At 39.1% G+C, this 12,867-nt stretch overlaps 1 protein-coding gene and 1 pseudogene across 2 annotated transcripts in view; one reads left to right on the top strand and one right to left on the bottom strand.

The window, feature by feature from the left end:
- TBC1D8B (TBC1 domain family member 8B) overlaps positions 1-12,867 on the bottom strand; it is a 73,816-nt gene that overhangs the window by 36,482 nt on the left and 24,467 nt on the right. For both annotated transcript variants that reach the window (XM_059680132.1, XM_059680131.1), the window contains exons 3-7: positions 11,341-11,459; positions 10,614-10,839; positions 9,523-9,763; positions 4,473-4,680; positions 893-1,060 (exon numbers count right to left, since the gene is read on the bottom strand). In XM_059680132.1, the coding sequence (XP_059536115.1) occupies positions 893-1,060; positions 4,473-4,680; positions 9,523-9,763; positions 10,614-10,839; positions 11,341-11,459 (962 nt within the window). The remainder of the gene's footprint in view (positions 1-892; positions 1,061-4,472; positions 4,681-9,522; positions 9,764-10,613; positions 10,840-11,340; positions 11,460-12,867) is intronic.
- LOC132224572 (mitochondrial pyruvate carrier 2-like) lies at positions 1,596-2,306 on the top strand (annotated as a pseudogene).

Below are 12,867 nucleotides of genomic sequence, written 5' to 3' on the forward strand. Positions count from 1 at the left end.
TGGGAATGTAAAGTACAGCATAGAGAATATAGTCAATAATATTGTAATAACTATTCATGGTGCCAGGTGGATGCTTGAAATATTGGGGAGAACACTTTGTAAAGTATGTGATTGCATAACCAGTATTCTGTACACCTGGAACTAATATAAATTAAGTTATTAAATGTAATCTATAAATAAAAAATAAATGGTTGCCCTACCGGGTTTGGCTCAGTGGATAGAGCGTTGGCCTGTGGACTGAAGGGTCCCAGGTTTGATTCCGGTCAAGGGCACATGCCCAGGTTGTGGGCTCGATCCCCAGTGTGGGGCATGCAGGAGGCAGTCAATCCATGATTCTTTCTCATCAATGATGTTCCTATCTCCCTCTCCCTTCCTCTCTGAAATCAGTAAAAATATATTTAAAAAATAAATAAAAATAAGAAAAATTTTTTTGCCTTAGGCGGTAGTTCAGTGGTTAGAGCACCGCCTGCAGACTGAAGGGTCACGGGTTTGATTCTTGTCAAGGGCACATGCCTTGGTTGTGGGCTAGATCCAGGTCCCGGTTGCAACCAATAGATAGTATCTCTCTCACATCCATGTTTCTCTCTCTGTCTCTCCCCGTCCCTTCCGCTCTCTCTAAAAATCAATGGGAAAAAAATATCCTCATGTGAGGATTAACAAATATTAAATAAAATGAAAAGTAAATTGTTTATGAGTTCCTAAAAAGGATACATTCCTAATTCTCAATTCTGCTTTATAATGGGTCTTAGAGAATATAATTTCTTTTGTATTGGTCTTTTAAAAAATTAAATATAAGAATGAATAGGAAAGTCACTATGAATTACATTTGAAATAATGGACCACACAAAACACATAACATTTTTTCAAAATTACTTGATTGCTATATAATTACCTCTGTGCTAATATCGTGATATTGATTTAAAGTTGTCCCACACTTGAGCCTGAGTTTTGCCACCAGTTGTTCAAAGTCTATAACTTCACTGAAGCGAAAAGCTGTTTTTCCTTTGATGCTAATGATGACAGATTTGCTGGAATCATGTGTCTTATCTATAGCTAAGACCTGGGGGGCGGGGAGTAAAAACATATTATAAATGAATCACATTCTCACTAGATGCTTACACTTCCAGGCAAAATGTGTTTAGCTAACTCTTTTGTGGCTAAAGTTTGGGTTCCTGGTATGACTTATTAAATAATAAACTTTGAAAAACCACAATGAGATCTCACCTCACACCTACCTAAATAGCTATTATCAAAAATTCAACAAACAAGTGTTGGAGAGGATGTAGAGAAAAAAGAATCCTTGTCCACTGTTGGTGAAATTGAAAATTTGTGCTGCCACTATGGAAAACAGTATGCATGTTCCTCAAAAAATTAAAAACACAACTACCATTCCACCATCTTGTTATTTATCCCAAGAAACCCCCCAAAAATATGCATCCCCTATTCAATGTGACATTATTTACAATGGCCAAGATATGGAAACAACTTAAGTGTCCATCAATAGGCGACTGGATAAAGAAGTCATAGTACTTATATACAATGGAATATTAGTCAGCCATAAAGAAGAATAAAATCTTACCATTTGTGACAGCATCATGTACTTAGCAGGTATTAGGTTAAGTGAAATAAGTCAGACAAAAAAAGACAAATACCATATGATTTCACTTATATGTGGAATCTAAAAAATAAAATCAATGAACAAACAAAAAAGAAAAAACTCATAGATACAGGTCTCCTCGGTCTTCTCCTGGACCAGCTCCAGGGTGATTCGCAGGGGGGACAGGCTGAACAGCGGTGGGGTGGGCACCCCAGGGGAAAGGAGGACATGAGGCCCTAAGGCAGGGGAAGTGACAAGCTGCCCTTCATTGTTAGCCAGGGATGAGTATGTGACCACCCGACTGCCTGGCCACGATCCCTCATCCACAGAGATATCAGCCACCAGTGTCTGTGGCCTGAGGGCCACCTACCACCGGGTCCTCGATAAAGTGGAGCTCATGCTGCCTGAGAAATTGAGGCCACTGTACAACCATCTGGCAAGTCCAAGAACAGTTTTCTGGGCTCCAATTATGAATTGGGGGTGCTGTGTGCTGGATTGGCTGACATGGCTTGACCTGCAGAAAATCTCAGTACAGCTCAGTCTGTTGTTTTGATGGTTACAAGGCTTATTTGGTCAAGATACTCACTTGTAATTATTCCAAAAAACCGGAGTTTGCTGTTAATTTCTTTGTTGGGGCAGCAGGAGCCTCTCAGCTCTTTCGTATTTGGAGATATAATCAAGAACTAAAAACTAACGCAAACAAATAAAAGAGCTCCTGATCATCACAACAACTTAGATGTAGCCATAACCACTGGGACCTAGTTTGTTTTATTATTTGGTTATTGGTAAGGTGTTGCTCCCTGTGCTAATGTTTAGAACACATTTTTTAAAAAACCTAACTTAACTAGAAGCGAGTACTCAATTCAGCAGAAAAATAAAGCAAATTGAAAAAAAAGAAAGAAACTCATGGATACAGAGAACAAATTAATGGTTATCTGATGAGAAGAGATTTGGAGAGCTGGTGAAGCAATTAAGAAGTACAAATTGGCAGTTAAAAAATAATCATGGGGATGTAAAGTATAGCATAAGGAATATAGTCATTAATCCTACATAATAAAAGCCCAGGACCAAAATGGCAGAATGACCAGAACGATCAGAGACCAGAATGACCATGGACCATGGTGCCTCACCCTGGCCGGCAGCCCCCAGCGAGCGTTTAGGGCAATCAGGCAGATGGACGAGCAGTTAGGGGCGATCAGGGAGGCAGGCAGAGTGGTTAGGGGCAATCACAGAGGAAGGCAGAGTGGTTAGGGGCTATCAGGCAGGCAGGGGCAGTTAGGGGCAATCAGACAGGCAGAGGTGTTAGGGGTGATCAGGCAGGCAGGTGAGCAGTTAGGGGTGATCAAGGAGGCAGCAGAGTGGTTAGGGGCTATCAGGCAGGCAGAGTGCTTAGGTTCAATCAGGCAGGCAGAGGTGGTTAGAGACAATCAGGCAGGCAGGCAGAGTGCTGAGGGGCGATCAGGCAGGCAGAGGGGTTAGGGGCAATCAGGCAGCCAGAGGCACTTAGGGGCGATCAGGCAGGCAGACATGTAGTTAGAGGCCAGTGGTCCCGGATTTTGAGAAGGATGTCCGACTGCCAGTCAGACATCCCTCGAGGGGGTCCCAGATTTTGAGAAGGTGCAGGCCAGGCTGAGGGACACCCCCTCCCATGCACGAATTCTGTGCACGGGCCTCTAGTCTATATATAAAAGGCTAATATGCTAAGTTTCCGATCGTCCGACCGGTCGCTATGACGCGTACTGACCACCAGGGGGCAGATGCTCAATGCAGGAGCTGCTGAGCAGCAGTGACTTGGCAGCAATGGTTCTCAGGTCACACACCTCAAAACCAGAGAGGAGGGAGCCTGATTCCTCGCGGGGCCACGCAAATCCACCTTTTGCTGTGGGTTATGTTGTTGCTGGGGCACTGTCAGCCCTGAATCTGGTTTACTGCACACTTGCATTTGTGTTCCACACCCTGTACTACAGCAACTTTGCAGAGTGGCCTCTTGCACTCCAGGACCCCTCGGGGGATGTCGGAGAACTGGTTTCAGCCAGATCCCCACAGGCCAGGCCGAGGGACCCCACCTGCCAGAGGGACCCCACTCACTCTGCAGATGCCAGGTAGGAACCACAGGAGGTTGGCTCCAGGATGTGTCTGGCCCATCTCGCCCAGTCCCGCCCCACCAGCCACTTTCTAATTAATTTCCTTTCAATGTGCATGAATCTGTGCACCAGATCACTAGTATTGTAATAACTATGTATGTTATCAGGGAGTACTAGATTTATTGAGGGGTGTAAATATCTAACCACTATGCTGTACATCTAAAGCTAATATAATATTGAATGTCAATTGTAATTGAAAAAAAATTAAAAAGGAAATAATAAAATTTCTTATTATCCTAAAAAAAAGAAATAGACTTTATGTACTAGTTGTACCACTGATACAGGTGCAAGTTATTTAACTTCTCAAGGGAAAGTGTTAACTAAAATGTAGTCTTTAAAAATGACAACACAATTTAGTGGTGCAATGCTGACTATTTTTGACTTACACAAAAGCTATCAATTCTATCTTTTTTGACTGTGCATATCAAATATCTAAGTTTTGGTGTTCATGTCATATATGTCTGTCTAATCATGTTCCATTTTGAGTCATCCTAAACCCTAACCTTGTTTCTAAATTTTTATGTAACTTTTTTAATTTTCAACAAGAGCTATAAGGCTCTTAGTATTCTTATCCTAAAGAATAATGCTGGACTTAAAAATTATTATCTAAAAATTACTAAAATAAAGTGGCATAATGAGTTTTTAATAATTTATAGAATTAAAGGAAATTTTCCTCTTTGAATGTTAATATCTTCAAACTAAAAACTGGTACGCAACCAAATTTACATTACCTCTCGAAATGGAATGATTACACTGCATAGATTGCCATCCTGGCTAGCAAAGCAGATATAGTTCTCTGAGATGCACATTTTGCCATGAGCATTGAAGTGGCTGAATGGCACCCATAAAAAACATTCATGTACTTCTTTCAAAGTCTCTTCTTTGGGCAGCCTAAAAAAAGCATTAAACTGCTCACTGTGGGCTCGATCTTCTAGACCTCTGTAGGAAAGAAAAAAGGGGGACTTAAATAAAATAATGACTTCTAAAGGGTACACATGTTTATACTGATTAATCCAAATGCAATGTAAAGCAGAAAGTTTAAACACTAGATGCTATATTCTTCAACAAATTATGAAATGGAAGAAACTACTGATTCCTAACAGATTCATTTTGTTTGTTCTCTTTTCTAATTTTTTAAATTAGTGGATTAGAATGCACAAAAATTAGAGATAATACAGGTCTTCAAGCCATCTGCTAAGGAGTGAATTGCTGGAAGGTTATTATTATACTACTATATTGTCATATTATTGATTATGGCTAAAACTAATCTCAGTAGACAGTAATCGTTATAATCTGGTTATCAGAAAATCATGTTACCCAGTTCAAACAAAATAAAATAATGAAAATTTATGGCATCCAAATTTAGAGAGAAAGTTAATGCATAAAAAGTAATATTAAAACTAAAATTTTGCATAAAAGATAAATAGTACATAAAAGATAACATTAATATTTTAAAAAGTCCAAATTAGAAGCAAGATAAAACAATACTGTTTGCACAGTATTAGGCACCATATAGGTGTCAATAAATACAGATTAGTTGTTAACTTATACATACATATATAAATAAAAAACAATTGCTTAAAATAGAACAATTTTCTAGTGGCACTAAACACTCAAGTTAAGGAGCTATGCCATCTGGGGTAGTAAGTAAATTATGCAAGTTCTAACTCAGAGCTAACAAAATTAAAACTAAATTCATCATTTCAGCATATACCATTTGAATATGAGATATTTCATGTCTTTCAAAATAATTTTGATAAGAGAAACCAAGATGGCGGCATAGGTAAACACCGGAGTTTGCTGCCTCGAACAACCACTTCAAAAATACAACTAAAAGATGGAACGGCCATCATCCAGAACCACAGGAAGGCTGGCTGAGTGGAAGTTCTACAACTAGGAGGAAAGAGAAAAACATACCGAGACTCAGAGGAGGCGCAGTGCTGAAGTAAAATACTAAGGTGCGGAGGTGCATGCGGAGCGGGCTGGCAGCTGAGGGCGCCGTTGTCGTTTTCAATCGGGAGGGAGTCTCAGGCTCTGAGCTAAAGTTCTGGGCGAGTCTCTAGGGACCCAGACTCATACGAGAGAAGCGGGACTGTCTGGCATCGCTCAGAACCCTAGGGCAGCTTTTTCTCTGTGAGGCTTGCAGTGATTACTGGGACACTGAGAAGCAGAGCCTCTGAGGGAGACTGAGAGCAGCCATAATTGCTAACCCCACCCTGTTGATCCCGGTGGACCCACCCCGCCAAGCCCTGCAGGGAGGCTTTTGCTGGATAGCCTCAGGCAAAGGCTAGATTAGCACCTCCCTAGAGATCCAGGAGCCAGGAAGCCCAGAGGTCAGAGTGGGACCATCCAGTTTTCAGCTCCATGGAACCATAAAAGACACACTCAGGGGCAGACTCAGTGAGCACCAAAGCCCCATCGAAGCAAGTCTAGCCCCAGAGGGGTGTCTCCAGCACAGAAGTTCTCCCACTGCAGACACAGCTGATTCTCACAGCCAATTGGCCTGGAGGTCAATTCCTCACAGTGCTAACTACAACAATCAAGGCTTAACTACAACAAGACTGTGCACAAAGCCCACAAGGGGGCGCACCAAGAGTGTCTACCTTAGGTAATTGGGACACTTTGCCGGGAGCCGGTCCATCCTTGCTGTTTCAAGGGACCTGGCATATATGGCATACGGTTCTTAATATGTTTGCTCACCTTCTTGGCGCTGTGTTTTAACCAAAGTCACCTCTCCGAGAAAGGTTGAATCCCCAGGTAGGGATTTTCCCCTGAAGTTAGGGAGGGAATAAAACCCCTCAACTAAGTGCCAGGCGGGTAATTAATCCCTTTAACTACGAACAATCATGCTTAAACTACATAATCTTTTCTCCCTGGAATGGAGATAAGAAACGCCCTAACCTTTGTAATAGAGATTGATAGGATTGAATCAACTGGTATAAATACAGTTGTAACAAGACAGAAACACTCAGAACTTAGAACAGAATCAAGAAGACAGAACCTACACGGAGCCTAGAGACAGAAGAACTTCGCTGGAGAGAGCATGCCAGAGGATCCTGGAGAGGGACTGGCCTCGGAGCCTAGAGACAGAGCCTAGCGGGAGAACATGGCAAGGGATCCTGGACTGAACCTGACTACAGAGATTGGCAGGAGAACCTGACTGGAACCTGGACACTGAACCTGACTGGAGAGCCCGGACAGAACCTGGCTGGAGAACCTAGCAAGGGAACATGGCTACAGAACCTCACTGGAGATCCGAAGCAGAACCTCTCTGGAGATCCAGACCAGAACTTGGCTGGAGATCCGGGCTAGAGATCCTGGCTAGGTTGCTGATCAACTGAACGCTGTCTCCGTGTCCTTCCTTCTTCACCGACTCCGTCTACGCCTTTGGGAACCCCTGGACCCGCTGGGGCAGGACCCCAGCAACACTTAGCACAGAAAGGCACTCTATCGACACAGTGAAGCATAAAAAATGCCGAGACAAAGAAACAGGACGCAAACAACAGAATTAGAGGAAAGCAAACTGTTGGATATAGAGTTCAAAACCACACTTTTAAGGTATTTAAAGAACTGTCTAGAAGCCGCCGATAAATTTAATAAGGCCCTCGAAAAGACTGGTGAGACCGCCGATAAATGCAGTGAGATCCTCAAGAAATCTAATGAGACCCTTGATGTTGTGATAAAGAACCAACTAGAAATTAAGCATACACGGACTGAAATAAAGAATATTATACAGACTCCCAACAGCAGACCAGAGGGTCGCAAGAATCAAGTCAAAGATTTGAAATACGAAGAAGCAAAAAACACCCAACCGGAAAAGCAAAATGAAAAAGAATCCAAAAATACGAAGATAGTGTAGGGAGCCTCTGGGACAGCTTCAAGCGTACCAACATCCGAATTATAGGGGTGCCAGAAGATGAGAGAGAGCAAGATATTGAAAACCTATTTGAAGAAATAATGACAGAAAACTTCCCCTACCTGGCGAAAGAAATAGACTTACAAGTCCAGGATGCACAGAGAACCCCAAACAAAAGGAATCCAAAGAGGACCACACCAAGACACATCATAATTAAAATGCCAAGAGCAAAAGACAAAGAGAGAATCCTAAAAGCAGCAAGAGAAAGGAAATCAGTTACCTACAAGGGAGTACCCATACGACTGTTAGCTGATTTCTCAACAGAAACTTTGCAGGCCAGAAGGGAGTGGCAAGAAATATTCAAAGTGATGAATACCAAGAACCTACAACCAAGACTACTTTATCCAGCAAAGCTATCATTCAGAAGTGAAGTCCAGATAAAGAGCTTCACAGGTAAGAAAAAGCTAAAGGAGTTCATCACCACCAAACCAGTATTATATGAAATGCTGAAAGGTATCCTTTAAGAAGAGGAAGAAGAAGAAAAAGGTAAAGATAAAAATTATGAACAACAAATACACATCTATCAACAAGTGAATCTAAAAATCAAGTGAATAAATAATCTGATGAACAGTATGAACTGGTGGTTGTAATAGAATCAGGGACATAGAAAGGGAATGGACTGACTATTCTTGGGGGGTGGGGAAAGGGGTGTGGGGGTGAGGGAAAAGATTGGACAATAATCGTGCATCTATGGATGAGGACAGTGGGTGGGGAGTGAGGGCGGAGGGTGGGGTGGGAACTGGGTGGAGGGGAGTTATGGTGGGAAAAAAGAGTAACTAATGTAATAATCTGAACAATAAAGATTTAATTGAAAAAAAATAATTTTGATAAATATGAATGGAAAACCACATTAATTTTAACTCAAATTGTAATTCAATGGGTTATTTCATTATTATTTAAAAGGATGAGGTTTATTTATATCAATGAAAAGAAGTCCATGATATATTATTTTAAGGAGGGGAAGCAAATTGTAGAATATGTGATAGCAAACTAAATACATATAGAGGCAAACAGCTTTCAGACATATACTTCTGATGCAGAAACTAATTATTAATATTTATCTAGTACTTTATATTTTACAAAGTGCTTTCACATAATATATTGCTCATTCCTTATAAGTGCTCTCTGAAAATACAGAGGTCCTGAGTGATTATGACTTGTCCAAGAGTTCCTGTACTCTCCTTTTAAACACTATATTCTCCACTGACTCCACAAACTTGCCTCTTCATAAAAAAACAATGCCCTTGCCCGAGCCAGTTTGGCTCAGTGGATAGAAGGCCGGCCTGGGGACTGAAGGGTCCTAGGTTGGATTCTGATCAAGGGCACATACCTGGGTTGGGGGCTCGATCCCCTGTGTGGGGCGTGCAGGAGGCAGCCGATCAATGATTCTCTCTCATCATTGATGTTTCTATCTCTCTCTCCTTTTCCCTTCCTCTTTGAAATCAATAAAAAAATTTAAAAACATAAAACAACAAAACAAAAAACAATGCTCTTTATAAATTATTTTAAAATAAATACATTTAATAATTTCAGACCTAAAACTATACTACTCATACAGAAATTTAGAGTTAGATTAACCTTGCACATATAAATCTCTACATTTTTAAAAGCACTCCATGGAAAATCCTACTGGGATCTCAAGAAATAATTTTCAAACCTAACTTCAATTGCTTCTTAGCACTAAATTTCATGAAGAGAACACTATTTGTGAAATGCATATAAATAAATATCAATAATTACCACCCCCCCCCAAAAAAAGCACATCACATAATACAGAATGGTTAACTTTTAATGCTAAATCAATGCTACCATTCTTTGGTCAAACAATATTTTAAAAAAGTAAGTATTAATTAAGGTTTGAATACCTTTTGGTGATTTGTCGAGGATCATCAAGAATTGGGTCATTATCAAATGTTTCCTTATCAAAAAGTCTCTTTACAGCATAGTTGGCTAGCTGTTCCATAAGAAGGTATGTTTGGTTAATATGCAAAAACATGGAAAAGTAGTGGCTATCCCCTTGAGAACACACATGAATACTCTCTGTCAGTATGACATTTGAAGTCTTTTCAAGTTTTGAGACAGCATCCCAGGAGATAATGAGTTTTACTGTAAATAAGAGTTATAAGTAGATCAGATTAAATTTGTAAATGTTGATTAATGTTTATCAATCAGGTCTTTCAAAAGAATAGTAACATACTTGAAAAATGATATGAACAACTAAAATCTTTGAATCCAACATTAGTTATAATTTTAAAACATAACCATAAACATAATAATTGGGGAGTCTAGGAATAGATATAAATTATTCTGTTACTTTACATAATTACATAGTGGTACTATGGCTACTATATTTATATTGTATGTTTAAAACAAGGATTAAAGCATAGATTGAGGAAAGTAGGTAGTTTAGAACAATTGAAGAAAAGGAGTTATATGCTAGATCACCATCATTTCATATTCAGTCAATATGAAAGGCATTATGCAAAACATTCTATACATATTTCTTATGGTTCCTATGTTAAATAACCAGCCTTAAAAGAATTCTTTCTCTAGATGAAGTAAACTTGTTTTATATTTAGAGAGAGAAGGGGAGGGAGAGAGAAAGAAAGAGGGAGAAGGGGAAAGTGATGGGGGAGAGAGAGAGAGAGAGAGAGAGAGAGAGAGAGAGAGAGATCATTGATCAGTTGCCTCCCATAAACACCCTCACCAGAGATTAAACCTCCAACATAGGAATGTGTCCTGACTGGGAATCAAACCAGAAACCTTTCAGTTGCACTGGATAATGCTCCAACCAACTGAGCCACACCGGCCAGGACTAGATCAACTGAACTTTTAATGTACAGTTTAATTACCCTTAATATCAATCCTAGTACTTTATATACAATCTAATACCACTACAGAGTTGATAAGTCAGTCAGAAAGTTTAAAGTCATGGTAAGCAATAGAAACCACTTACTTTCTGATCCCAACAAAAAAGAATAGAAGCTCAGGAAGTTGGTGCTAAGATAGAGCCAGCCCTGACAAGGAACCCGTCCTTTCCAATAACTGCATGAGTAATACGTCACTAATTTCTCCTGCTCTGGCAAACCAAAACATTTTTCAAATTTCAAGAGAGTTTCTCGAAATTTCTCAGGGTCATCTTCTTTTGCAAAAGAATGTTTTCCCTCTTCAGCAATTAATCCCTAAGGGAGACAAAATATTTTCTGAAAATCAATCATTGCCTATCAACAAAAATTTATTTCATATATTTAAACAGTTCATTGAATACAACTGTGTATATCTACACGGGTACATATATCATATGTATATGTATGCGTATTACATACTTAGGACAGAGATGAGATTTTCTTTAATTTTGTCATTAGGTTTTTTCTAATGCCTCACAAAGAACTACCACAAATACAGATGCTAAATATTGTTTTGATTGAGTGAAGTGTTCACTCAAACTCCAAACTCAAGAGATATTAAAATGAAAATATCCCTAAGAGCACTCACAAGGGCACCAAAAACTAACCACTGACTTTGCAATTTTTCTTTAGCACTGGTTCTGACATTCATATGTGTGCTTCTGCCAATCCTAAAAGGTGCCAATAAAACATTGACCTTCTATGCAGCTTTTAATACTTCAATAAGAGGGTCAAGATTTTTGTATTTCATCTACAAATTGTACCCAGGCCACTTACTCTTATCTTTCCTTGTACAAAATTAGTAATATCTTCACTTGAGTCAAACACAGATAAAGTCTTCATGATATTTTGTTCCAACCAATCCCAATGCTTCATTATTTCTTCTCTGTTGGCTCCTGATTAATAATGAAAAAGAATAAAAGACACAAGAAAAACTCCACAACAAAACTGCTCAATATTTACAAGCTTAGTTAAAAAAATAAAATTGTATATGCTCTTTTCAAAAATGATATTCATAAAAATAAATGTATTAAATTTATTCTCTACTTCATCTCTACATGTGGGCATGAACACTATAATAAAAGCATAATATGCTAATTACACCAGACATCCTTCCAGGTGAAGCTGGGGCTGCAAGGGAAGCCCAGGTCCCAGGTGCCAGAGGGAAGCCGGTGCTGGCAGCTGGGGGAAGGAAGGCCTACTCTTGCACAAATTTCATGCATCAGGCCTCTAGTTTTCATTATAAGTAAAAATAAAATATTTAATGAAAGGGGAGAAAAGTAAATATAATTCATGAGGAAAGATAAAATTCTAAAAACAAGATGCCAGTAACTGGTGCCTACAATAACCAGTATCTTTTAAGAGAATAGCTAGAGTACCAGAATATAAATATACATAACTTAATTCTTGGTCTTCAAATAATACTACTGTGCCTATAATCTGTGTTACTGAAAACAGCATGCACATGACAACCCTAAACACACTGTATGAATATAGATTTCAACTGTGGCAATTCAACTTATTTCAGAAGGTGTGAAGCCTTTGCTCAGAGCCACCCTTAAATTAAAAGGCCTGTTGAAATTTCATGGAAGAGTTTAGAAACCCTGTAGCAAGATTAAATCCATGGTACCTGCTGAATCAGGGTTAGGTGGCTTTTAGGAGGTTAAATTAAATAAATTAAATTTGGGTTGCTTTGGCCTGAAGAACACTGCAATATCATTCTCTGCATATCTTTAAGATCTCCCAAGCATTGTAGATTATACAAATTTCAATCGAAAGAAATACCTTGACTTCCTAGTTTATCTTATAATATAGAGTGACATTTAATAATGTATTGAAACTGCAAAGTTGCCTATTTTCTACAATTCAGTTAGAATCATATTCATGCTGTTAAAGTCACCATACCAAGTGCAATAACTTTCTTTAATGAACCACAAATAAAATTTATGGGAAAATTTTAAGGCCTTTATTTTGGTCCTTTAATTATAAGGAAGCTTCATTAGTAGGTAACTACTATATTTCTGCATCAGTGCAATGAAAGGACATTTTTTCTATATAATTTTGACCAACCAAGTTTAGAGTTGAGGTTACAGACATCTCATAATATCAGCAGGTGTAGTGTCTTCTTCATTTAGTTTAAATGACGTTCAATTTAAGAGATCCAGGAGAAAATGCTCACCTCCTACACTAAAGGAAATTTAGAGGGAGATGTAAAAAATAAGCCACAAATCTTTTCTTTAAAATTTTTTTATTGATTTCAGAGAGGAAGGGAGAGAGAGAAACATCAATGATGAATCATTGATC

This window comes from Myotis daubentonii, chromosome X (assembly GCF_963259705.1).
Source record: "Myotis daubentonii chromosome X, mMyoDau2.1, whole genome shotgun sequence".
NCBI lineage: Eukaryota > Metazoa > Chordata > Mammalia > Chiroptera > Vespertilionidae > Myotis > Myotis daubentonii.